The sequence below is a fragment of the Sarcophilus harrisii genome, chromosome 2 (assembly GCF_902635505.1).
Source record: "Sarcophilus harrisii chromosome 2, mSarHar1.11, whole genome shotgun sequence".
NCBI lineage: Eukaryota > Metazoa > Chordata > Mammalia > Dasyuromorphia > Dasyuridae > Sarcophilus > Sarcophilus harrisii.
The window spans coordinates 247,660,175-247,686,387 of NC_045427.1; the positions used below are offsets into that span (position 1 = coordinate 247,660,175).

Here is a 26,213-nt window from a genome sequence, read left to right on the forward strand (position 1 = left end):
GAAAGAGAGAGAGAGAGAGAGAGAGAGAGAGAGAGAGAGAGAGAGAGAGAGAGAAAGAGAGCGAGCGAGAGAGAGAGAGCAAGATCAAGGGAGCCAAGCAAAGAGAGAAGGAACGGAGAAGGAGTGAGTGGAAAAGGAGAGGAAATACAGGAGGAAACGGCAACAGCTTTAGTTAACCTGAATTGCCGTTTGGGGTTACTGGTGGCTGCGGCCCCATTGCGCCCGAGAGGCGCCTGTATTCTACCCAGCAGCTCCCTAACACTCCGGTTCATAATCACAGGCAGAGAAGGTGCTGCAGTTTGAACCTGGGACCAAGAATGTGACAGCGTTATTGAAAGAAGCGCAAGAGCTGGAGGCCCGAGTCATCATCCTCTCAGCCAGGTAAGTCAGATGGCAAGGGTATTTTCTCACCTGCACTTAGAACCCATCATGAGACGTCAGGGTTGTATTCCTCTTCACACACACACACACACACACACACACACACACACACACCCTTCATGCTACAAAGTTCCTAGAGAAAGTAATACATTATATGAGCAAAAATACAAAACATTTTCCACACAAATAGTCAGATCTAAACAATTGGAAAAATATTAAGTGCTCTCAATCTAATAAAGATGACAATACTACCTAAACTAATCTATTTATTTAGTGCTATACCAATCAAACTCCCAAGAAACTATCTTACTGACCTAGAAAATAAATAACAAAATTCATCTAGAAGACAAAGTAATACATTTCAGCTTTCACAAGGCCTTTGACAAAGTTTTACAAATTGATGAAACATAGGACTTATAAGACTGAGTTGGAATTAGGAATAAAATAATATTTATATAGTTCCTTGAGACTTAAAAAAGCACTTTTATTTCAACAATCCTTGAAGTGGAAGTACAAGCATTATCCCCATTTCGCACAAAGGGAAAGTAAAGCTCACAAAAGTTGTCACTTTTTAGAAAGTATTAGCCAGTATTCAAATCTAGGTGTCTTGACTCTAAGTCCAACATTCTTTTTTTTTCTTAAAAAAAATTTATTAAAAAAAAGTTTTACATCAATGCATCCAGCTAAACATTATTAATAATTATATTTAAACTAATTCATTTTGAGACAAAACATCATTAACCACCTTTGAGTCATTCCTCTTCTAACTTTTTAGATAGCTTCATTTTTTTAATCCACTTTTTCTCCCCTATGGTACTAGTTAGTATATCAGGACCACAGATGTTTTAGAGATAGACCAAAAAAAAAAAAAAAAAAAAAAGTAAGCACTTCTCCTGTCAAAGGAGAAATGTAAGTAGTAGGATACTCTGAAGATTAGGTTTGTTTTGCTTTTCTTGCTAGTTAAGTAGAAGAAGTTACAGCAATATTCCATAGACTCTCAGAGAGTTAGAGATGAAAGGAGCCTTAACAAACAATGCCAGAATTTGGAAGATGAAGAAACTGTGAAAAGGGAAGTTAAGCACATGAACATGAGTTTTGCCCCTGATTTTGTCACTTCCTCATACTTCCCTGGACCTGTTCTTAGTGTTCTGCCACTATGCAGCCCCTATTCGGTTCTCCCAAAACTTCCCTGTTTGAATATTTAAGGGGAGAAGAGAAGAAAAGCACTTCAGTTTTAACTTTATCAACCAACACCTGGGTGCTAGTTACTAAGGAATGTTTAATGATTTAATAAGATTGTAGCAGCCCCTCCCTACCTTCAAAGATCTCACAAGGTAGCAAGGAAGCTATGTCCTATGACAGCTGGGACAAGGCAAGATTGCATCCTCATGGAAGATCACATTCATTGGGTATCACTGTCTACTAAAGGCTTCTGGCTTACATTGTAGCACATGCAACCTAATTTAATCCATATTCTAGGGAGAAAGGGATTCCCTTACTTTAAACTATATACATAGAATATAAAAAGTATTTTTATGTAGCAATTTAAGGATTTCCACTGAACTGAACACATGGGCTAAATAAAGTTGAAATTTTAGTTTAAAAAAATCTATAGTGCTATATAAAAAGTTATATAAAGTGCTATAAAAAGTTATATTAAAAGCATCCAAGATTGTATGATAGGCAGCTGCCTGTTTTGCCTGTCCCTCCTCTTCTGTCAAATAAGGGGGTGGGACTAGGTGATTGCCAAAAGAAAATAGAAGGCAACCTGTCCTCCCTCCTAAAGCATTACAGCCCTCTGTTAGGCAAACCCTGACCTTATGACTTTCTGAGATCTGTTTCCCATCATGATGACAATAATGGTAAATACATTCCAGTGGAAATTGCAGATTTGGAGTAAAAGGATATTGTTTCAGATCCTTGCTCTGTTATTAATTCCTTGTTGGTACACCTGCCCACCCCAGTGTACCTTCTGGCTGTTTTTCTAGTTTTCAGTGCCTTAGTTTTCTTATCTATCAAATGAGAGAGTTGGATTAGCTCATCTCCTAATCCCCTTCCAGTTCTTAATTCAATGACTTTATCAGTATCTAGTGTCTATAAGACTGAAAGATTTCATCAAAAGTTTCCCTATCTTCCCTCAAATGGCTCTTCATCCTCAACATGGGTGGCAAGATCCTGGATGGGCAAGAGGCACCATTGGGTAAGCCCACGAGGCTGCAGACTTTTGGATTTTCATGCCATTACTTCTATATCGTCCTTCCATACTTATGTCAATTTTTCATTTAAAAAAGTGCTAGGAAAGATCCCCTAACAGTGCCCTCACCTCTTCCCTATATCTGTTTCCCATCAGGGCATGAAAAACTCCAGGACCCTACAAGTATACCCCATCCTAATCTGGACATATTTCTGCCTTCCCACACTACCCTTCCCATCCTGTCCATACCCCCTCACCTAGTATGCCCTTAATCTGCCCTAGGCATGACCCCAGCCCAATTTTTTAATTCCTTCTTGGATTTGGGACAGCTAGATTCTGACATTACTAATGTTTTCTATCCGTCTTAGTGATATGAGGCTATCCTATCTGCCCAGCAAGTACCCAAGGCAGGAACTATGTTTAATGTTTCTTTTATTCTTTCAAACACATGCATTTGCATGTACATACATAATGTCTACTATGATACCAGCTGTACGGTAGGTATTCAATAATGCCTCTAGACTGTCTGAGAAAGTCTGGCAGAGAAGGGCTCATCAAAGGTCCCATAATTCTGTCACTAACATAATTCTGTATTTCTTGTAAAACTTAATGTTCTGATTGTCCAAGAAAAAAATTCTGCCTTGAATAAGAACAATGGAATAGGACTTTTTGTCAAGAGAATCTGTTGTCCCCATGCAACATCCGAATACACTTTCATGTGATGAAAATCCTCATTGAGATAACATTCTTTTCTTAAAAAAAAAATTGGACTCCAGAACATTTAACTAAAGCATGAGAGAGATTGTCAATTGTTTTTTCCTTGGGCTTTAGCACAAGAGCCTTTCTGGTCCCAGGGACTTGACTTTTGTCTGAGATGAAAGAAATGGAAACTCTGTGTGTGTGTGTGTGTGTGTGTGTGTGTGTGTGTGTGTGTGTTGGGAATAGAGTAGAGGTAGGGAATAGTGAGTAGGAAAGGTGTCTAAGTGGACACGTTGAGGGTCTATGATAGGGAGACAATGTAAAACTAAATGTTCTGGATAATGTATGTGAGTATATCCATGCATTTATATACATATATACATATATGTGCTTTAAAGTTTATGAAGCACTTTCCTCACAAAATTCTTGAGAGATAACCAGTATAAGTATTATAAATTCCATTTTACAGATGCAAAAACTTAATCTTAGAGAAACTGAATGGTTTGTCCATGGTCATAGCAAATAAATTTCAGAACTTAGAATTAAACCTAGCTTTCCAACTCCATTTATAGTATTCTTTCTACTATATCTTGATTCTTTTTTCTCTAAAGGAAACCTTATAATCCAAATTCAGGGTTATTTTAATTATAAGGATTTTTTAAAATATCTATGAAATTTTTTTTTAAATGTTAAATACCACCCCTGCATGTAGCTTTGCAACTGCATTGTTGTTAGAGTAATTTAGGCCAAAGGAATGGAGGCAGGAATTGGGGAAAGGGCCTAGGGCAGGGAGCCCTGGCTCTCGTCACCCCCCCCACATCTGTCCTGCAGCGAGGATGATGCTGCTACTGTGTACCGGGCAGCCGCAATGCTGAACATGACAGGCTCTGGGTACGTGTGGCTTGTAGGCGAGCGGGAGATCTCAGGGAATGCTCTCCGCTACGCCCCTGATGGTACGTATTGGATATTCCCAGGAGCATCTGTCTGTGGGAGCTTCATCAGTGGTTACTACTGGCATGGGCAACAGGATCATTGGGGTGGTCTTATCCATGGGCATGGGCTCTGGACTGTTACCAATTTGGGGCCCATTCTGGATCAGGGGGAAGGGTTGGATGGGTCTCTGAATGACAGACAATCAGTTTTAAACCTGCTTGGGGATCGGTAGGATATTTCTGGGTCTATCAGTCATATTTCTTATGTGGATTTTCCCAGGTATTATTGGTCTCCAGCTGATAAATGGAAAGAATGAATCTGCACACATCAGTGATGCTGTGGGTGTAGTAGCCCAAGCTGTGCATGAGCTTTTTGAAAAAGAGAATATCACTGATCCCCCCCGTGGCTGTGTTGGCAATACCAACATCTGGAAGACTGGGCCCCTCTTTAAAAGGTAAGTGGAAGAATGAAGATGGAGAGAGGGTAGACATACCCCACCCCCAGAGAGACATCTGAACCCTAATAACAGCCCTTTCTTTAATCTTTCTTCCCCTTTCTAAAGTATTTACAGTTTACAGTATAAAATGCTTTCCTACACAACCCTTCAAGGTAAGTAGAACAAAAATTATTAATCCTCTATTTTATAGTTGAAGCTCCTAGAAATTAAGTGATATTCCTATGGTCACATGGTCAGTGTCAAAGGCAAGAATTAAACCTCTATGTTTATTGTCTCCATCATCACCATCATCTTTGTCATCATTTCCACCAAAATCAACAGCATATCATGGGATAGTAGAATTTAGTGCTGTCAGTATCTCCATAATCATGTTCAGAATCACTATCATATATATGTGGCCATCATCACCACCATTCTCAATATCTTGGTACAGGTTTTTGTTGTTGTCATTTCAGTTTACTGCAGCTCTTTATACCCCATTTGGGACTTTCTTGGCAAAAATTATTGGAGTGATTTGTCATTTCCTTCTCCAGCACTTTTTGTAGATGAGAGAAACTATAGATCAGGCAAACAGGGTTAAGTGACTTGCCCAGAATCACACAGCTAATGTCTGAGGCTAAATTAAGGATGCTTAGTTCCTGACTCTGGCCCCTGATCTCTGTGCCACTTAGATGGCCCTTTGGTACAGGTTAAAGAGCACTGACTTTGGAACAGAAAGACCTGTGCTTAATTACTACACCTATTACCAGCTTCATTTAATTTATCTGTAAAATGAAGGTTTCTTGCTATTCTCAATCTATGATTATTCAGATCACAGTCAATTCATCACTATTACCACCATCATTACTTTCATCATCACTCTCTCAGCATCACAGACCTAGTGCTGGGAGAGACCATCTCATCCAACTCTCACATTTTACACAGGAGGAAATTGAGGCTCAGTGAGGTTAAGTACATTTTCCAAGATCATACAGAAACCATCAGAAGTAGGAATGAACCCAGGTTCTCTAAGTCCACATCCAGATGAGGAAACTGGGGCTTAAAAAAGTGAAAGTGTTTTGCCCAATGTCACCTAAGTAGTAAGTAGTAGAGGCAGAATTTGAACCCATAACTTCTGCCTCCAAAGGCTGAGCCCTCTTTGTCTCCCTCCATCCCTCTCTCTTTCTCTCTCTCCATTGTACCATAGTCTTCTTCATTACCATCACCTTCACCTTTATTATCATTAACTTCATGAACTTCATCATCACAGTCTTATCTTGAGCAACATAATCTTCACCATCTCTCCCTATGACTATCAGCGTCACCACCACCACCACCAGGAAGTTTCCTTCAGCTGCTTAACACCATGCTAAACTTCAAGAAAAGAAATGTATAGTGAATCCCAATCTACTTCTCTATAAAGGCTGAAATCTTATACAAGGAGATTGAGCAGCAGATGTTATAGAGTTCTCTAAGGACATTCTAAAGACTTGGAGACTATTCTGGGATTATGAAAAGAGAATAGGATTAATGTCTATAAAATCATCAAAATGAAAAAGAGTAGTCACAATCCTGCTCACTAGATCCCAGAAATTACAACTATAGGATTCCTGAAAGAGATTTCTAGGATAGGCTGGGGAACAGGCACCATAGGATGTCTTACTGAATTCCTAAATGACAAGTCTATAGAAAATTAGATGGGAGATCTGGGCATTTGAGGACACTTCTGTCCTATGTGGTGACATCTGCAAGGGATTGTCATAGCCCTTTCCAAACCTAACCCCATTGCTGGAGCGGACCTTGTTTTTCCACTTACCAATTATGTGACTTTAGGCAAGCCATTTTAACTTCTTCAGGTCTCAATTTCCTTATTTATAAAATGAGTTGATTGGATTAAATGGCTCAAGTTCCTTTCCAGATCTAAATCTATTATGCTCATCAGAAACAGAATTCCAGACTAGAGGGGCCAAAAGGTCAGCTCTAGGTATAAAATTGATGAGCAAATGTCTTTTTTTTAAATAATAGGTTTTATTTTCAAAATACATGAAAAGAGAATTTTCAACATTCACCCTTGCAAAATCTTGTGTTTCAAATTTTTCTCCCTCCTTTCTCTTTACCCCCTTCCTCTAGACAGCAAGTAATCCAATATAGGTTAAACATGTGCAATTCCTCTAAACATATTTCCACTTTTATCATGCTGCACAAGAAAAATCAGATCAAAAAGGGAAAAAATAAGAAAGGAAAAAAAAGAGCATGCAAACAACAAAAAGGGTGAAAATACTTTGTGAATCACATTTAGTTCCCGTTGTCCTCTTTCTGGATGCAGATGGCTCTCTCCATTACAAATCTATTGGAATTGGCTTGAATTACCTCATTTTAACAAAGAGCCATGTCCATCAGAATTGATCATCGTATAATCTTGTTGCCTTGTACAATGTTTTCTTGGTTCTACTCCGCTTAGCATCAGTTCACGGAAGTCTCTCCAGTCTTTCCTGAAATCATCCTGCTGATCATTTCTTATAGAACAATAATATTTCATTACATTCATATATCATAACTTATTCAGCCATTCCCTAGTTGATGGACATCCACTCAGTTTCCACTACAAAAAGGGCGATCAAATGCCTTTATGTAAGGCTGGGCAAAACAGGCTTCGCACTCCTTCTACTCCCCCTCACCCCTCCATACCCCACACCTCCAACAGTAGGGGAATTGGAAATGGAGATGGAGACACAAGTACACATACACACACAAATAGAGATAGTTATCCCTTCTACATTGTGACTTTCCCCATCACCATTTCCATATGTTGTGAGTTAGCATAAGAAATTAAATAGGAACTTTGGGGATGTTTTGTAGAAGTTGCAGATGACACATGAAGACTAGGACATGATACAGAAAAAGTTTAAAAACTCAAAAATGCACAAAATATATGTATAGTATTGTATAATACCAACTCAAATTTTATAATAAAATAAAGAGGCAGCTAAATGATAATGGATAGAGCTCCAGCACTGGAGTTAGAGGGACCTGAGATAAAATCCCATTTCAGAAATTATGTGTAACCCCCATTGCCTTTTGCCCAAAATATAAATAAGGTACTATAAAAACTCCATAAAAGACAAAGAAAGAAATCAGACCACCTCTGGTGCCAAGAGAGGGCCAAAATATTTTGCATTGATTTTCCAAATTGTGGAGGTGCCATGCCTTTAATTCTCTCATTGTATAAGGGATAACTCTGGCACTGAGGTTTTATGACATTTATTCAAAGCTTAAATTTAGACTGGAATGATGGATGGGGAAAGGGTGTGGATTGAAGATTATAATGAGTGAGTTTCTCCTCTTAGTGTGCTCTGAGTCCTGTGGGGATTCCAAAGTGCCAGGACAAGGATTGGGACGAAATCAATCTCTCCCATTTATCCCTATCTCTCAGGGTGCTGATGTCTTCTAAGTACTCAGAAGGTGTGACTGGCCGAGTGGAATTCAATGAAGATGGGGACAGGAAGTTTGCCAATTACAGCATCATGAACCTGCAGAACCGAAAGTTGGTGCAAGTAGGGATTTTCAATGGAAGCCATGTAAGTGAGGCGATGAATAGGGCCAAGTGGCTTAGCCTGAAGGTCTCAGGATAATGACTGGGGTCTCTCTTGACTTCTGTCCCACTTTTCAGGTCCTACCTAATGACCGAAAGATCATTTGGCCAGGTGGGGAGACTGAGAAACCAGAAGGATATGAAATGTCAACCAGATTAAAGGTAAGGCTGACATAGAAAAAAATGTGATGTACCATTGGCAAGAGAATTGATCCCACCTCCTTAGCCAATGAGACTTAACAACCAGGTAAATCATTCAGGAAAGTAGATGAGAAAACAGGGAATTGAGGAGACAGAAATATAGGGAGAGACAGTGAAATAGGGCCAAGTGAGAAGACAGACAGAGACAGAGAGAAAGAGATAGAGAAAGACAGAGATAGAAAGAGACAGAGAAAGACAGAGACAGAGAGAGACAAAGAGAGACAGAGACACAGAGATAGAGATGGAGAGACAGAGAGATGAAGAGACAGAGAGACATAGAGAAACAGAGACAAAAACAGAGTGAGAGAGAGACAGTGAGAGATAGTGAAAGAGACAGTGAGAGACAGAGAGAGATACAGAGATATGGAGAGACAGAGCAACAGGACAGAAAGACAAAGAGAGACAGAGTGAGAAATAGTGAAAGAGAGAGACAGTAAGAGACAGCAAAATACAGAGACAGAGGGACAGATAGAGAGAGACAGAGTAAGATGAAGAGAGAGACAGAGACAGAGATGGAGAGACAGAGAGAGATAGACAAGTGAGAGAGAGAGAGACAGAGAGAGAAAGACAGACAACAGGCATCTGGGAACAGAGAGATGGAGAGACTGCAACAGAGGCAGACAGACAGAAAGTCAGGGATGGATGGTACCAGGGAAGGAAGGAAAGATTTTCTAGAGAACCCAAGGATACATAAATTAAGTTTTTCCCTCCCTCCTCCCACCCCAGATTGTCACTATCCACCAGGAACCTTTTGTGTATGTGAAACCAGCTCTAGATGGTGAAACCTGTAATGAAGATCTCACAATCAATGGGGAGAAGATAAAAAAGGTCACTTGCACAGGCCCAAATGACACCCATCCAGGCGCCAGTGAGTCTAGGTTGGGGGATGGGGGTCAAAGGAAGGCACTTGCTCTTGGTGGATCGCAATTCAATAGACTTCTGGTCTGGGGAGTATAGTGGTCATAACCATCTTCTCCTGGGACCCCCCTCCCTCCTAGACCGTCACACTATACTCCAGTGCTGCTATGGTTTCTGCATTGACCTGCTCATCGACCTAGCCAAAACAATGAACTTCACCTATGAGGTCCATCTGGTGGCTGATGGCAAGTTTGGCACTCAGGAGCGGGTAGGTGGGCAAAAGAGCAGAGAGAATGAAATAGATAGGCTAGGCTTGATGTCTGGGGAATTGGAAATGGCCAGAAGAATCAAGAGCTAGGACAGGTGAAATAGGGTCAGGACTGAAAGCCTTATGATGGGAGGAAAATTGGGGTACAGGTCCAGAAAGAATGTGGGAAACCGGGCCTCCAGGCCGGCAACCTTGAGGTACTTGGGGATTCCATATAAAAAGAGCAGAATGGAGATTGAGTAGGATCAGGGCTAAAGGACTAACAGTATGAAGAATTGAAGAGCTAGGAATTAATCTGAAGACTGGACCCAGGACTGCAAGATCCATGTCCCCTTCCTAGGTGAACAATAGCAACAAAAAGGAGTGGAATGGGATGATGGGGGAGCTACTGAGTGGACAGGCGGACATGATTGTGGCCCCACTGACCATCAACAATGAGCGGGCCCAGTACATTGAGTTCTCCAAGCCCTTCAAATACCAGGGACTGACCATCCTGGTGAAGAAGGTCAGTTGGAGACTGGGGAAAGAGCCTGGAACTGACATCACTGGGAAGGGTGAGGGCATCCCCATGCAACTGGGAAGGCTGGAGGGATTCTGGTTGGGGATGAGATGCTCCCTCATGTTCTCTCTCCACTCTACCTCCCTTCCAGGAAATCCCTAGGAGTACACTGGACTCATTCATGCAGCCCTTCCAGAGCACATTGTGGCTGCTGGTTGGACTCTCTGTACATGTAGTGGCGGTTATGCTCTACCTGCTGGACCGGTTTAGGTGAGAGTGAGATATCCCTGACTCCCGGCCCTCACTTCACTCATCCTCTCAGTACTTGCCTTTCCCCAAAGAACTGAGAGGAACCGCACTAGGGGAGGGAGAGATAAGGGACAGGGGAGGGATTACTGTCCAGGAAGGAAGAAGAGGATTGGGGGGGGGGGGGAAGGCTAGCCCTGAAAGCTGATGCTGCTCTTTCCCTCCTGTCCCTCTCAGCCCCTTTGGCCGATTCAAAGTCAACAGTGAGGAAGAAGAAGAAGATGCACTGACCCTCTCCTCAGCTATGTGGTTCTCCTGGGGGGTCCTGCTCAACTCTGGGATTGGAGAAGGTAAGGGCCACTGGAGCATTCCTATTCTCACTGTCCAGTTTCTCAGATCACACATGGCCTCCCGGCCTCCACTTCTAACATACAGCCTCCTGGACCCCTGCAACACCCTCTTGGAGGGTCTTCCCACCCCCAGCCTTCTAGATCCCACATTCAACCTCTCAGACTCAACAACCAAGCCCAGGTAGCAAGTACTGCCATGTTCCTTCCCTTGCCCCTCAGGTGCCCCCCGAAGTTTCTCAGCCCGAATCCTGGGCATGGTTTGGGCTGGCTTTGCCATGATCATCGTTGCCTCCTACACTGCCAATCTGGCAGCCTTCCTGGTGCTGGACCGTCCAGAAGAGCGTATCACGGGCATCAATGACCCTCGAGTGAGGACCCACGCCTAGCTGGGCAGGACTAAGGCGCTGTGATTCCTGGACCAGAGCCTCTGGAAGAGGGAAAACAGGGGGGTCCGGGACTAGGGGTGGGGGCAGGAGTTATCAGAGTAGAGATGGGGTCTGGGAGATAGATAGCTAATGGTGGGATTTGCAGGCAGTCAGGAGAGAGGGCAAGGGAGAGCCACAGGGACCAGTCAATGTGGCAGCATTCTAGGGTGGGAGCAAGGGGCCATCAAGAGATGGTGGGATAGAGGTCCAAAGACAGCCTCTCTGACACCTCTCCCACTGACCCTTAGCTACGGAACCCCTCAGACAAGTTCATCTATGCCACGGTGAAACAGAGCTCTGTGGACATCTACTTCCGGCGGCAGGTAGAGCTGAGCACCATGTACCGGCACATGGAGAAACACAACTATGAGAGTGCTGCAGAAGCCATCCAGGCTGTGCGGGACAAGTGAGGGCTAGGGACCCCGTGGGGACCCAGGGGTGAGGGCTGGAGGTTCTGCGGGGAGATGGACTGGAGTTCAAGGGAGACTAGAGTCTAAAGGGTTTAGACAAGGGAAGAACAAGTAGCAGGACACCCCGCCTTTGATGTGAAGTTAAACAACCCATCTAACCTTCTCTAACTCAAAGGAGGAGGTAGATGTTCCTGAGGTCCCTGCCAGCTCCAAATCTGAGATCCGGCAATGCCCCGCTGCAGCCTCTAGGGGTACTGCAGGGTACCAGGGAACAGGGCCCAGGAGATGTGACCCCCACACACACACACTGCTCCTGTGCCTCCAGCAAGCTCCACGCCTTCATCTGGGATTCTGCCGTGCTGGAGTTTGAAGCCTCACAGAAGTGTGACCTGGTGACCACAGGAGAACTCTTCTTCCGCTCTGGCTTCGGCATTGGAATGCGCAAAGACAGCCCCTGGAAGCAGAATGTCTCCCTGGCCATCCTCAAGTCTGTACCCCCCGGGCCCTGGGGACCCCCTACTGCCCCAAGCCCCGGGCACAGCCGCAGCACAGACGGGTGCCCAGACACGCCCTGCCCTGCGGGCCCCAACCACACAGCTCCCTGGCTCCTGTTAGGCCCCCTCTATTTAAAAACAAAACCAAAAGATAGAGCCCAAATGTCAGGACTTTTGGCCCTTCTTCATCTCTTCATTCCTCACTATGACCAGAGTCATCTCTGTCTCTACCTTCCCTGTATTTTTCCTTTCCTTTCTCAACATGTCTCTATCCACCTCTCCTTCTCCCTCCTAACTTTCTCTGTCTCTGTCTCCCCCCTCCCTCATATTTCCCCTCATTTCTCATCATTCTCCATGTCTCTGGTCCTGCATCTGAGATGCACTGGGTCCCACACCACTTTCCTGCAGGTCCCACGAGAACGGCTTTATGGAGGATCTAGACAAGACGTGGGTTCGATACCAGGAGTGCGACTCCCGCAGCAATGCTCCAGCTACTCTTACCTTCGAGAACATGGCTGGTGGGTGCCTCCTCTTGTCTTCCCCTCCCCAGGCAGAAGTCCCTGCAAAGGACTCGTATCTGGCCTTTTGTGACCATGAAGGGGGCTAATCTCTGAGTCCAGGGAACACCCCATGAGGGGCTGATGTATGACCACGAATTGGTCAGTCAAAATAAGTTTATTAAGCACCTACTAGATGCCAGGCTCTGTGCAAAGTGCTGAGAATCTAGAACAAAGCAAAGGACAATCCCTGCCCTGGAGGAGCCCACACTCTTAACAATGGGAAAAAGGGCATGCAAAGACATAGATCTTTATATGGGGTAAATGGGAAATTATCAACAGAAAGAAGGCTAAAACAGATTAGGAAAGGCTTCCTCCAAAATGTGGGATTTTAGCTGGAACTTGAAGTCAGGGAAACCAGGAGGTAGATATGAATAGAGATAGCATTCCAGAAATAAGGTAAGTCGGTGAGAATGCAAAGTAACCTTGAAAAGAAAGGTAGTGATTGGGATGGTAGGAGGAAGGGGAAGGCCTCTGGGGGAGGAGAGAGAGGAAGGGCTTCTAAGAAGGGAGTCCTTAAACTGGGTCTTGGAAAAAAAAAAAGGCAAGGATTTAAGAGGTAGAGGTGAGAGAGGGCATTCCAGGTAAGAGGAATGGTCATTTATTAAGCACCTAAGTCAGTCAACCAGCATTTATTAAGCACCTACTATATACAGATCCTGTGCTAAGGACTAGGGACAAAAAAGAAAGGGGAAAATGTGTTCTCTGCCTTTAAGGAGCTCTTATTCTAATGGGGGAGAAAACATGAAAATAATTAGATGCATACAGGTTCATTTCTGGTTTGAGGATGACCCTGGAAGTCCTCACCAGTAGACATGGATGGGGTTGGGGCAGTGGGAGATGAAGTGGGAGTGGAAGGGAGACTGGATCTGGTCTCTGAGTCCAGGGTAACCAGCTGTGGGCACTTGTAGGAGTATTTATGTTGGTGGCCGGTGGGATCGTGGCCGGAATCTTCCTGATTTTCATTGAGATCGCTTACAAGAGACACAAAGATGCCCGCAGGAAGCAGATGCAGTTGGCCTTTGCAGCGGTGAATGTGTGGAGGAAAAACCTACAGGTAGGCCAGCGGGGCAAGTGGCTCTGTATCGGTGACCCAGTGCCCTTCCCAGTCCTTGGTTCCCAGGGCACTCCTGCCTCGGACCCACCCCAGCTCTCGGGTCCCGGGTCTTTCTGATCTTGCTGTTGTCCCTCTCTCCCACCCTGGGCTGTAACCCCGACCCGTTCCTTTTGCCCTGGTCTGTGCTGGAGCCCTGGAATAATACCAAAGAGTGATGGTGAGTGGTCCCCAGAGCAGTCCTGGAGGGCTGCCTGAAGGAGTAGCCACTGGCTAGAGATATCGGTGGGACGGATTCTCCACTCCTGTTCCGTTCCCATCTGAGCCTCACAAGGAGAAGCCTGGGGCCATCCCGCCCCTCCCGCTTTCAAAGTTTGGGGCAGCTCTCACTGATACCCATTTTACACCAAAGAAAACTGAGGAGCAGGAGGAGACAGACGCTCCTTTGAATCCGGAGTCCCGGCTTTAGCTCCCGGTCCCCGTTCCCTCACAGGGAAGCGCTTGTCCCCTCTCTCCCACGTTCCTTGGGGTTAACCCTTTCCCTCCGGTGTCCGTGTGCTCAGTGATCTCCGCCCCACCACACTGTGCTCTGCTCCGCCCTGGATGTCCGAGCCTGTTTCTGTGTCTTTAGGAACCCGCCAGCGCGCAGGGAAACGGTTTGACTTAGAACCAGCGCAGAGAGCGGGGTTGTAAAAAGTGCGGTAGCCCTGGCTGGGGCCTGGGTTCGGGCTGTGGTGGAGGGCAGGTGGCCGCTGGGTGGCAGGCAGCCCAGGGTAAGGAACCAGCCCACACTTGGAGATGACTGAAATTGTTGGACTCGGATCCCCGATGACTAAAGATACGTTTGTCTCGTTTTCTTCTCTTCCTTCCCCGAGCAGGGCCCAGCCCCAGGGAGTCTGGGCAGGGGGATCCCCCCACCGTGCACACTCACTTACTCCCTGGTCGGCCTCTTCCTGGAGGCCCTGGGAGGGGGAGGCTGACGGCACCGAAACTCTTGGCGCTCCCTGTGCAAACAAAGGCAGTCCCTGCTCCGGGGAATGATGCCGCCAGGGAGAAAGGAGACGTTGTTGGACCACATCCGAGGGAGGGAAGGGCTGGGCTAGTAGTGCTCATGCCGGGGAAGGGATGCCCCCACGCCACCCCCCACCCCTCATCCCCCTTATCCTGATCTTGTTGCTGGTGCCTAGGACAGCTGCTGCTGCTATTTATCCCTCAGGGGAATGGGACTCTCTTACTGTTGGGACTGAGCACCTGGGCAGACCCATCTCATCCCACCTGGCCTGGGAGAACCAGGGCTGACAACTCCGTCTTTCTCTCCAACTCCATCACAACCTCTTGGTGACATTACACCTTGCCTTTGGCTGGATTTTCCTTTCTTAGTTTCTTTTTTTCTCTTTCTCTCTTTTTTTTTATTTTTATTTTTGTTGACCCCCTCATCAGAGGGATTACCTGCTTTGCAGAAATGGATGATCACTATTTCAGTGTGTTTTTCCCAGTCCATCTATGGAACCTGTGACCTTGCCGCCAAGGCCCTCCCTCTCATCCTTCTTGAGAACCTGACCCCCAGGGGAGGCAGGGAGCAGTCTGGGCAAGGCAGGGACCACTAGAGAGCTGAGGTGCACAGGGGCCAGCCCCTGAAAAAGAGAGAGACAGAGAGACAGAGAGACAGAGAGAGAGAGAGCCAGGGCAGCACAGGCCCCATCCTATTCTCCAACACTCCAGGGTGAGCCAGGCCAGACACACATGGTATAGAAAGAGAGGAAACCTGTCTGTCTGTCTGTCCTGTGCAGAGGAACAAGAGTAAGGACCTGCACAGGTCTCAGCAGTGACAGCAGCAGGAGGGTAGGGCTAGCAAGGAGCCCACCCTTAGTAATCTAATCACTTATACATATTCATTTTAGGATAGAAAGAGTGGTAGAGCAGAGCCCGACCCTAAAAAGAAAGCCACATTTAGGGCCATCACCTCCACCCTGGCCTCCAGCTTCAAGAGACGTAGGTCCTCCAAAGACACGGTAAGAGGGAGAAGAAAATCTCCAGCCACTCTCTCTGTCTCTCCTGTCTTTCCTCTCTCTCTCTCTCTCTCTCTCTCTCTCTCTCTCTCTCTCTCTCCTCTCTCTCTCTCTCTCTCTCTGTCTCTCTCTCTCTCTCTCTCTCTCTTTCTCTCTCTCTCCCTCTTTCTCTCTCCCTCTTTCCCCCTCTCTCTCCCTCCTCTCTCCTCCTCTCTCTTAATCTCCTTACCCTTTTCTTTGCTTCTTTCTTTTAAGTCTGTCTTTTCTTTATCTCTCCTTGTTTCTGTCTTTCTGTCCCATTTCTCTGTCATCATTCTCTCTTTCATCAGGCTCTCTCTCTGTTCTCTCAGTCTTTAACATTTGAGCTCTCTATCTCCATTCCTTTCTGTTCCCTGTATCTCTGTATTATTCATCTCGAATCCTAGAGAATCTCCTTTCATCAGTTTCATTGTCTCCATCTCATCTCATCTCTCACCTCTTGTATTGGAGAGATATGAGTGAAACACTTGTTCTCCATTACTCTCTTGATGTCTCTTTCTGTATGCTTCTGTGATGTATTTCATTTCATCTTTGTCTCTCAGTCTTTTGTACTAGTACCTCTGATGTGTCTCTCTCTCTCATTTCTCTATTTCTATCTCCATTCTCATCTTTTCATCTCTTATCTCCCTCATCATTTATTAGCATGGAGAATATGAGTGAAAGATCAAGACTTCTGTCTCTCACTATTACCTCTCTTGCATTCTGTCTTTCTTTGCTTTTTCTGCCATCCATACTTCCACTCATCCTATCTCATTTGTCCAGTCGTCAGTCTCATCAGTCTCAGCCTCTGTCTTGTCTGGCCCAGGCTCCTGGCCGGATGACTTCTCTGATCTTCTCATCGATTTGAGATTTTACCATCATTTTTTCTTTATCTCCTTCATCTCTTTTTCTTGGACTCTCCTGGTTTCAGGTCTTCTCCTCGATGCCCCACACAGCCTGTCGTGTGTGTGATGCTGTCCCTCGTGTCCGTCCTCTGTCTCTGGTCCTCTGCCATCTCTTCCTGCCATCCCATGACTGCCACACACTCATCCTGAAGCTGCCTCATGTTGTCAGTCAGTCAGTCAGTCAGTCAGTCTCAGCGCCTGTCTCTGGGCCTGGCCCAGGGGCCCTGGGGGGGCCGGGGATGACCTGCCTCCTAGTCTTCTCACCGATTTGGGAGATTTTACCAACTTTTTATTTTTTTCCCCTTTTTTTCTTGGACTTTCCTGGTTTCCGCCGGTCTTCTCCTCGATGCCCCACACAGCCCAGAGATCGGGTAGTGTGTGATGACTGTCCCTCCGTGTCCCGTCCCGTCTGTCCTGGTCCTGCCTGGCCCATCCCCCGTCACTCCCTCCCAGCGCCTGTCTCACCTGTCTCACCAGAGCCATGCCTGTTGCATCCTCCATGTGGTCTCTGTGTGGGTCGGGGCCCAGGGCTGGGGAGGCCAGAGGCCAGGCAATTGGGGGAACACAAGCCTTGGGGGAGGGCTGGGCCCTAGGGGGCTGCCGATCTTTCAATTTATACTGGGTCCTACTGGTCCTTTCAGAAAATTTCTGAGGGATGCTCTTAGAGACTCGGGGAAAGGGAGGTTCTAGGATAAGGAATTCTGGACCCTATCTTAAGCTCTGAGGTCTGGGGTAGGGGATACTCCATTCAAGCTCTGATCCAAAGATCTTCAAGGGAAATATTTATCCTGGCCTGACCTCAAGAGTGGAGAGAGGTAGGGTTGAATGAATAGTTAAGATACAAAGCAAGATGGGGTTAGGGATGGAGGTCACACAAAGACATCTGGGAAGACAGCAATTATGAATCCCAAGGTGCATCATATTGGAATTGTTAGTTTTTCCAACTTACTTTCCTGCCCCATAAATTAAGGGATTTAATATTGGGGAACGATCATGAAGGCCCTCATCTCCATCCCTTAGCTGGGCCCATCCTCTCCAGTTTATATATGATAGAAGAAGTGGATGAAATAGTCTGGAAAAACATTATCTCTTCTTGCCCTTGGACTGAGAAAGAGACCAACCTTCCTAGAGCCTTGTAGAAGGGAACCCCACACACCCACCCACCCAATTTCTGCTTGCTTCTGAAGAAAGAGGTGAAGGCCCATTATACTAAGAGGACAGTTCTGGAAGGGACCTACAGTTCCTGCTTTCTGGAACTCAGGGGGGGGGGGGGGGGGGGGAAAAGTGTTCTCTGCTTTACCGGGCACAAGTAGGACAACAGTACTTTCTGAACACAGACACTAATAATCCTAGTGTACCTCTAATTTACAAAGTGGCTTCCTGGCAGTAGCTACATGAATCAGGATAAGGATTATAGTCCCGGTTTCATAGATTAGGAAATAAAGGTTAAAGGAACAAATGTGACTGGCCCCAAATCCTGTAGCTAGGTAGTAGCAAGAAGCAGTTTTTGAACCCAGATCTTGTGACAACCACATTAACTATTACTGCTGATTGTTAACCTAAGAGCTTCAGATAACAGACAGGAAAATGGCAAAAAAAAAGAAAAGTGACTAGATATACCATGGAGTCTCAGGGATCACAAAAAAAAGGATTAGGTGAGGAACTATACTGCCTTTTAATTAACTATATAACAGATGCCTCAGTGACATTACAAATCCCTCCCCCAACTCCTCTTTCCTTGGCCCTCCTTTCTCAGAATGTCCCTTCTCTACCTCTCTTCACCCCAAAGACCACAGAATTTAGAGCTGGAAGAGATGAGAGGGATCCATTTTACAAATGAATTTGGGGCCTCAGAGGATTAATAACTTGTCCTAGATCACATTGGTTATAATAGAGCCACAATTCAAACAATAATAGCTAGTATAAATAGCACTTTACAGTTTGTAAAGCACTTCACAACAAATCTCACTTGATCCTCACAACACTGTGAGACAGGTACTATTATTAGTAGCCCCATTCTGAGTAAACTAAGATTAAGAGGAATTAAGCCATGTATGATACGGAACAAACTTCAAGCTCAGTAATCTATCCACTGGACCAGCTAGCTGCCTTGCTGCATCTAAATCTAGGCATCCTTTGATGATACCATGATGCTCTCCTCATTGGTCCCCGTTCAAATTTTCACTGAGTGTATCTTCATGATGAGCCCTAGGAAGACTGGAGGAGCAGACAGGGAAGTCTTGAGTAACTCTTAAGTAGGGTTAGGTTAGCATAGAAAAATTAACTATGGAAAGAGAAACCCCCCCTTTTTTTTTAAATCACTCCAATCTCTGACCCAAATTCTCCCATGAAGCAGGTAGCTGGTACAGTTGATAGGGAGCTAGCTACCTTCTATCAGACTCAGGAAGTCTCCAGTTGGAATCCTACCCCAAGCATCTGTGCAACCTCTTCTAGCCTCGTTTTCCTCTTCTGTAAAATATGGATTCTAACATCTGCCTCATAGTTATTAGGATCAAAAGAGATACATGTAGAGTGCTTTACGAATGTTTAAAGAGCTATGTAGATGCTAGTTATTATTCGTAGGTCTATTCTTAGGCAATAATAATCTTCCCAAGACAGAATCCAATACCCCCCCCAAAAAGTATATCAAAAGTAACAACCTGATTGCTTGCAAATTTACTTCAGCCTCAAAGTTGACAAAATCACTCAGTAGGGAAAGCACCTACTGTGTGCAAAACATTACAAATTATGAAGATAAGATCCTGTAGTCTCAGAAAACCTGAATCTTGGCTCAAGCAATTACTCTAAACCCCCATGAAACAGCCTAAGGGTTAATTTGTGCAATGCAGGAGATGTGCTTCATGGCTTCAAATAAGAGACCACCTGAGTGGACAGAAAAGGCTCCCCAAAGTTGTGTGTCTGGAGTAAGAAAGACATACAGGATTTGGATAGGTAGAAAAGGAAGATGATGGCATTCCCAGAGAAGGAAACAAACACTGAACTTTAGTTCCCTCTCAGTCACCTCTGACAGGGTCCTGCCACAAAGTTTTACCCCTCTCCTACTGAGACCAATTTGACCAAGACAGTGGGAAAGAAGGTGGGATATGTTCACAGACTTAGAGCCCCACTCCATTTTACACATATTGAGAACTTGACTCTGGAGCAGGTCCAGATTGTCTTACAAGGAGGCACCAGATAAGGAAACAAAGGCGCAGAAAAGTCAGTGATTTGCAGGAGGTTACACAGGTCTTAAGTGGCAGCTTCTCCGATCCCCAGTCCTACATGGTAAGGACACAGAAAACCACACAGAGGAATTAGAGATGGAGAGAGAGGATACCATCTCGGCACAATCCTGACGATAGTTGTAGTTATGGCACAGATAGAGAAGGGGGAGAGAGAAAACAGAAGGGGGAGAGAGAGGAAAGAAGGGAGAAAAAATGGGAGAGAGAAGGGAAAAGAGAAATGAGAGAAGGGTCAATAATAGTTCTTAGGAGACATTCAGCATGATGAGAAGTGAATGGGAAGCCCTGAAAAATTCAAGGGGAACACTCAAAAAGCTCAAAGTAATAGGATGCCATGTTTCCAAAGCTAAAACAGCATTTCAGAGGAAGGAGTGATCCGAGCAATATCAAATGCCTCAGGAAGGTCAAAGAAGATGAGGACGATTAAAATAAAAGATTTGTCTACTGGTCACCGGTGACCTTCAGAGCAGCCTGAGGAGGGAGTAGCGGGCGAACATGCGCTTTCGGAGGAGTTTGGCAGTGATCTGATTCAACAAACGAGTTTCATATCTTTAGATGGCCTTTATTCGTTAAAGCACCTCCAAGATTCCTTAAGAGGCCAGTGAGCCCTCAGCTCTCTCCAGACCCCATCCCAAATCACGATCCTCACCCCACCAAAGAATCTCTTGCTCTTGGGAGCTGTCCTGTGCCTGACGTGGGCAAAGAGGGTTTCTTCAGAATGGGCTGGGATGGACCCAGGACTGGGGAAAGACAGTGGTCAGTCGGGGGCCTCTTTACCAACTGGCTGGGTTCTGGAGCGGGAGGGATGGGGAGGGAGTTTGGGGGTGGGTCGGTTCAGCCCCGGAAGTGCTGCTTGGAGGGGGTGGGGGATGGGAAGGGGCATTGCTCTGACTGCTTGAGAGCCCCGCCTGCCCCGCCCTCTCCTCCCGCCCCCCCTCCGCCCTCCCGCTGACAGGCCCGGGGGAAGGGCTGGGGGGAGGAAGGGGGCACTCAGGGGCTGGGCTCCCGGGCAGCTGTGCCAGGTCAGCGGGTATTGATTGTTGATTCTTATTTATAGAGCACCGGGGGTGGACGCGGCGCTTTGCAAAACCAAAAAGACACGGTGCTGCCGCGAAGAGCTATTGAGAGGGAGGAGGGACAGCTCCAGATGTGTGCCCGCCATAGGGAGAGCTGAGACGCCCTCGGCCCACCCACCTCTGCCCCCCAGCACCGGCTCTAGCGCCCCTTCCTTCCCCCCACCCCTCGCAGATGGGACAGCGTCCTGGCCAAAGCAGAGTCCCCGGAGCAAGACGGGGGACGGGGGCGGGAAGAGAGGCACCCTCTGGCCCTCCCTCCGGGGCTGCTGCTCCCCACTCCCGAACCCCCTGGGATGGGGCCAGCCGCATCCCCCCCAGGCCCTGCTGCACCTCTTTTCGTGCCCCCCCCCCGGGCGGCTCCACCAACCACCGTGCTGGCCCGTGGCCCTGCCCCCTCCCCAGGAGCGCTAAGCGCTAACCCCCCCTCTGCCTTGTCTGTGTATTTGTATCTTACAGCAGTACCATCCCACTGATATCACAGGGCAACTCAACCTCTCAGATCCCTCGGTGAGCACCGTGGTGTGAGGCCTCCCGGAGCCGCCGGCCTAGTTACTAACTACTAGGAGCGCTGGTCAGGACTGATGCCTGAGGACTGAGGGGTCCTGCTCGGGAAGGCCAGAGGGAAGGCCCCGTCCCCCGTCCTCCCGGCCCCCAGTGACTGCACATTGCCCCCACTCCCGAGCCTTTTCCCCAGCACTGTGGGGCAGCTGCTGCCCCCGACTCCCTTTCCCCCCCACCCCTATCTTGGCACCCAGAGGGCAGGATCCCTGCTGGAAATAGGCACAGGGGGAGGTAGGGCCAAGTGCCAAGACTTGGAGTTTGCCTGTGAGTAAGTCAAGGGTGAGAGGACCTGAAATTGGGATTGGCAGTGAGAGGGACAAGCTGAATCCTCAGCAGGCCGGAGGCAAATTGCTCTCAAGTCCCAGGGTGGGCCCCATCCTGCCTACGTTCTGGGCATCCAGCACCCTCTCGGTATGGTTATATGGTTATGTGAGTGGTCTGACTTCAGAAGCCGGGGTTGACCAGGCAGTGTGGTCTCCTGGGCAGATTCTGCCCCACCCCCACCCCCACCCCAGCCAAATATCACCTTGATTCTGCTATGAAGACGTTGTGAGCAGAGATTGGGGAGAGGGGTATTCCTCACCCACAGGCTGCTTTGACCCCTGGAAGCAAAAGAGATTACAGAAAATCCTAAAGGCAGCTTTAGTTATCCTTATGTGCCCTCCCCACCTTTCTCCTTCCATTGCCCCCTTCCCACTCCCCCCAGCGACACAGTTTCTGCTAAGTCCCTGGACACCATCCCTTTTGTGTTTGCCATGACCCCCGTTCCATTCTCTCTCCTACCATTCCCCCAGCTGTTCTATGTTCCTCCCTCTTTGCTCACACTATCCCCCCTCCCTCGAACTGGTCAGTCCTCCCTCCCTCCTGCTGGCTTGGCTCCACCCTGGCTGGTTCTACTTCTACACCAATGCTGCTCTGCCCTTCCCCTCCTTGCCCCCCGCCCCTCGCCTCAGCGCTTTGGTTTCCGTTCCCAGAGAGGGCTGGATTCTGGGAGCTGAACGACATCCCTCTCTCCTCACCTTTTGCATCCCCCAAATCCCTCCTTCAGGACTGCCGCGCTGGGGTGAGCCTCCAAGCCCCAGGAAAGGGAAGATTGTAACTCCTCCTGCCTCTCGGCATTGACCACCTGCCTCTCCCCCCGACCCACGGCCACACCTCCTTCCCGGCACGCCGCACCCCCGCGGGCCATTCTTGTGTACCGCCGGGACCGCGCCCTACATACAGAATGAGCCATCCCCGGAAGGTGCGCGCCGGCCCGCACCCACAGCCGCTGTCCTCCCGGGGCACACGCACCGCTACCCTGTACAGGCATGTGTCCTTCCCGTGTACAGGCTGGGCCGTCCCCACCGTACAGGCTCGCGCTGCCCCGGTGGGGCTCCGTGCCATCCCTGTGTATAGCCACCCACTCCTCTCTGTACAGATGCCCGCCTCTCCCGTGTAAGCGCGCGACATCCCCGTGTACAGGCATTTACCGTTCCGTGTACAGGCATGTACCATGTGTTGCCAAATTGAACATTATGAGCCTCAGTCTGTGTGACAGCTTTCTGGTGCCGGCCCCAGAGCACGCCAGTCTCCCCACGGAGATCCCCAGCACCGGGGAGGGGACGAGGGGGCGCAGGGGGGTTTCTCTTGGTGCCAGCCTACCAAGAAGGGCTGCCTGGGGAACCGAAGGGCGCAGCCGTATTGAGGGGTGGGGTCCCTCCCCCCATCATGGGGTGGCGGGACAAGGCATGGGCTCCAGCTCTAGACCGGAATGAGAACAGGGGTCACAGAAAGCAAGCCGGGGCAGGGAAGTTAGTGGTTGGGTTCTCTGGTGGGTCACCCAGGGCAACGGTCTGAGGGATGGGTCTCTTCACCGGATAGTGACGGTTTTTACGACGAACCCGGAAGGCAGTGAGCAAGGAACCAAAGATGAAGCAGGCAGCCAGACTGGCCAGAAATGAGAGTGGGCCCAGCATGGTGATGATCCCCAGGTCCCAAGGGGTCAGTGGCAGGGCACAATAATTGAATGAGGCTTCTGTGAGGGCAGCCAGTGGCTTGAGGATCTGTTGGTCTGGGGACACACACATCAGGGACTCTGCTCCTAGGGACACAATGGGGGGAGAATGGAGAATGGGGGGCAGTACTACACAAGATGCGTGCAACCTGGGCACATTCAGATTGGGCTGGGGGCAAGACGGCACTCCCCATGTCCTAGGACTGTGCCTTAAGCCCATCTTCCACCCACCCCCAACACCTCCACCCAAACACCTCCAGCCTGACCTTGAGTCCCCCCCTTCTTTCTAGCTGACCTCTATCCTTACCTAGGATCTGGTGTGCATGGCTACGCAGCCAGTGGCAGAGGGAGAGAATAGTGCAGTCACATATCCAAGGGTTCCCTTGCAGGTTCAGTTCGTGCAGGGCAGGCAGTCTGTCTAGGACCCCAGAGCCCATGCTAGAGAGAAGATTATCTTGCAGGCTTAGGTTCTGCAGTAGTGGCAGGGGACCCAGCCACATGGGCTCCAGCCGCATCAGCCGGTTCCCTGCCAGAGACAGAGTGTGGAGTGCTCGAAGTGGCCGGAAGGTGCCCGGTTCCAGGGCCTGGAGAGCATTGGCGCTTAGATCCAGGGACTGCAGGACCCCCAAGCCCCAGAAGGCTTGCACATGGACTCTCTGTAACCCATTGCTCTGAAGCTCCAGCGAGAGCAGCCTGGGCAGAAGGGCGAAGGCCCCCGGGGACAAGAAGTCAATATGGTTGTGACCCAAGAGAAGAACTTGTACCCTCGGGTCCAGAATCCTAGGCACAAAGTGTAGTTCTCCCCCAGAACAATTGACCTGTCCACCCTGCCCACAGACACACTCGGAAAGGCAACTCCAGCCTGGGCTTGGGGTGGATGGTGGGGAGAGGATCAGCAGCACCAGGGTTAGCAAAATGAAAGAAAAGGAGAAAGTCATTGTTGGGAAGCCTGCCCCTCCCCACCCCAAAGCAGCTCACCAGGGCAGCCTTAATCAGAAAGTGACCCTTAGGAGTCAGGAAGTCCTAGCTTGGGCAGATTCCTCCAGATGTCTTCTCTCCAAGCTCTGCCCATCTATCTGTCCCTTTCGACTGTTACCTGCTTCTAAACAAATATTAACTTGCCAGCTCAGAAGTTCTTGTAGATCCTGTCTTGGGACAGGATTCTGTGGGATGGGGGGTGGAGTAGAGGTAGGGATAAGGCTCTGAGCAAAGCCAGCAGCCCTACCAGCCACCTGCTGGGCTCGGGGCCAGCTCCACGTCAGCATGGTTAGATCCCTTAGTAAGCATGGGAGCACCTAACTTGTCCCAGTCAATGCCAGGCTGGGAGCTGCATGCCCCACTCTCACACCAGCCACCACAGAGCAGCCCCCAGGGCCCTTGGACAAGGGCAGAGGGCTCCACCTAGAACAAACTGGGCTCTGCCCTGTGGCCACTCAAGGTTGGGGAAGGGGATCCCCAAACTCAGTATCCAGCCTTCAGGCAGGATGAGGGGGGAGAGGGGGGAACTGAAATCAAGGGACTAAGGGTCCCCTTTTTTTCTCATTCCATTTCCACCAGTTCCCTGACCCATAAAGGCAAAGAAGTAATTAGAATAGCACCAATATACCAAGTATATCCACATCTAGGGCCTCTCTGGGAGAGGAAGCAATCAGAACAGCTCTGTTCTCCCACCTTGGGAACCAGCAGGAGTGTCGGCCAGAGCTAATCTCTAGGTTGTAACATGATCCCAGAACTAAGCCCTACCCCCCTGCTCCTCCTCAGACTGCACAGTTAGGGTTGAGAAGACGAGGGAATCTGTCTGCTTAAGTTCTCTTGTTTGCTGTGTGAACCTGTCTGCATGTGCCTTTGTAAGCTTGGACCTGCAAGTCTGCATGGATCCACTTCTTCATTCTTTCAGGGATCTGTGGACATCTGTGCATGAAACGCTATATATTCCAGTATAGGGTGCCTTACTGGGCATAAATCGGTGTCCAAGCCTCTGAGTGTCTGTGAATGCTGAGAATCGGTCTGTGTGTGTGTCAGTGTATCTACAGATCCAAACCTATGTGTAGATCATTGTCTGAATTATCTGGATCTGAATGAAAACTTGTGTCCGTCTGTGTCTCTGATATGTGACCCTAAAAAATAGCTTAGTTCAGCTGAATGTTTTCAGTTGGCCCCAGATGAGCACTTGTCGGGAGGAGGAAAGGACTGGCTCAGCCCCAGTGAGATGAGGAGACCTAGCTGTAGGAGGGACATGGAGCCAGTTTTACTTCAGCTGAAACCAGTTCCCATCGTGTTTGATCCAGCCCTGGGAGTCCAGACACCTGGCTGTGCTTCTGCTCCAGCGTCCCAGAAGCAGGATCTGGACAGATGCCCATGGATGTGCAGGTGTTACCACTTTTGTTGGCACACCCTGGCCTTAGCTGGGTGGGGAAAGGAAATTAGGAAAACTGGTCAAGCCTGGGGCAGACTGGGAAAAGGGGCTGGTCTCTAAGGTTGGAGAGGCTCTGAAGGGCTATCTGTGTTGGAGAGGCATTCCAGAAAGAAGGGAAGGGGCTTTTTTGAGGTGATGAAATGAGGGCTTGTGTGTTGTGTTCCAAAGCATTTGAGCAATGGAGTTTGGGCCAGGGGAAAGAGCCTCATCAGCCACTTTTAGTGGGAGATACTTCTACCAATTTGTGGTAAAAAGAATAAAATTCATGCAATACAAAAAGACATCATTATGACCAAGGCAAACTCAAAGGCTGCCTTGGAACTTCACAAACCCAAATAGACACCCTCAGATCCCTACACAGAGTGCCACAGGCTCTGATTCACACACAGGATG

The 26,213-nt window shown here is 48.0% G+C and overlaps 2 protein-coding genes across 12 annotated transcripts in view; one reads left to right on the plus strand and one right to left on the minus strand.

Moving 5' to 3' along the window:
- The window catches only part of GRIN1 (glutamate ionotropic receptor NMDA type subunit 1), a 38,328-nt gene extending 15,393 nt beyond the window's left edge, over positions 1–22,935 (plus strand). For 2 of the 11 annotated variants that reach the window (XM_031951890.1, XM_031951889.1), the window contains 17 exons: positions 281–381; positions 4,106–4,227; positions 4,487–4,661; positions 8,077–8,221; positions 8,314–8,397; positions 9,163–9,304; positions 9,435–9,562; positions 9,903–10,067; positions 10,213–10,331; positions 10,545–10,657; positions 10,877–11,025; positions 11,331–11,488; positions 11,818–11,979; positions 12,395–12,504; positions 13,455–13,600; positions 15,499–15,609; positions 20,829–22,935. In XM_031951890.1, coding sequence (XP_031807750.1) covers positions 281–381; positions 4,106–4,227; positions 4,487–4,661; positions 8,077–8,221; positions 8,314–8,397; positions 9,163–9,304; positions 9,435–9,562; positions 9,903–10,067; positions 10,213–10,331; positions 10,545–10,657; positions 10,877–11,025; positions 11,331–11,488; positions 11,818–11,979; positions 12,395–12,504; positions 13,455–13,600; positions 15,499–15,609; positions 20,829–20,945 — 2,247 coding nt within the window. In that variant the 3' untranslated portion in view covers positions 20,946–22,935. Of the gene's footprint in view, positions 1–280; positions 382–4,105; positions 4,228–4,486; positions 4,662–8,076; positions 8,222–8,313; positions 8,398–9,162; positions 9,305–9,434; positions 9,563–9,902; positions 10,068–10,212; positions 10,332–10,544; positions 10,658–10,876; positions 11,026–11,330; positions 11,489–11,817; positions 11,980–12,394; positions 12,505–13,454; positions 13,601–14,228; positions 15,037–15,498; positions 15,610–20,117 lie in introns of those variants that run through there. The other 9 variants (XM_031951895.1, XM_003757543.3, XM_003757544.3 and 6 more) reach the window with 9 other exon arrangements.
- Positions 22,926–25,352, minus strand: LRRC26 (leucine rich repeat containing 26). The gene is made up of 2 exons (XM_003757577.3): positions 23,712–25,352; positions 22,926–23,491 (listed from the first exon to the last, which is right to left on the minus strand). The coding sequence occupies exons 1-2, from the start codon at positions 24,340–24,342 to the stop codon at positions 23,175–23,177; spliced, it is 948 nt and encodes a 315-aa protein (XP_003757625.1). The 5' UTR covers positions 24,343–25,352; the 3' UTR covers positions 22,926–23,174.
- Positions 25,353–26,213: the final 861 nt, after the last annotated feature.

Coding starts and splice junctions, on each gene's coding strand:
- LRRC26 (XM_003757577.3), bottom strand. CDS start 24,342: ATGACTTTCTCCTTTTCTTTCATTTTGCTAACCCTGGTGCTGCTGATC. Junction 23,492..23,711: donor CCATGCACACCAGATCCTAG/GTAAGGATAGAG, acceptor TTGTGTCCCTAG/GAGCAGAGTCCCTGATGTGT.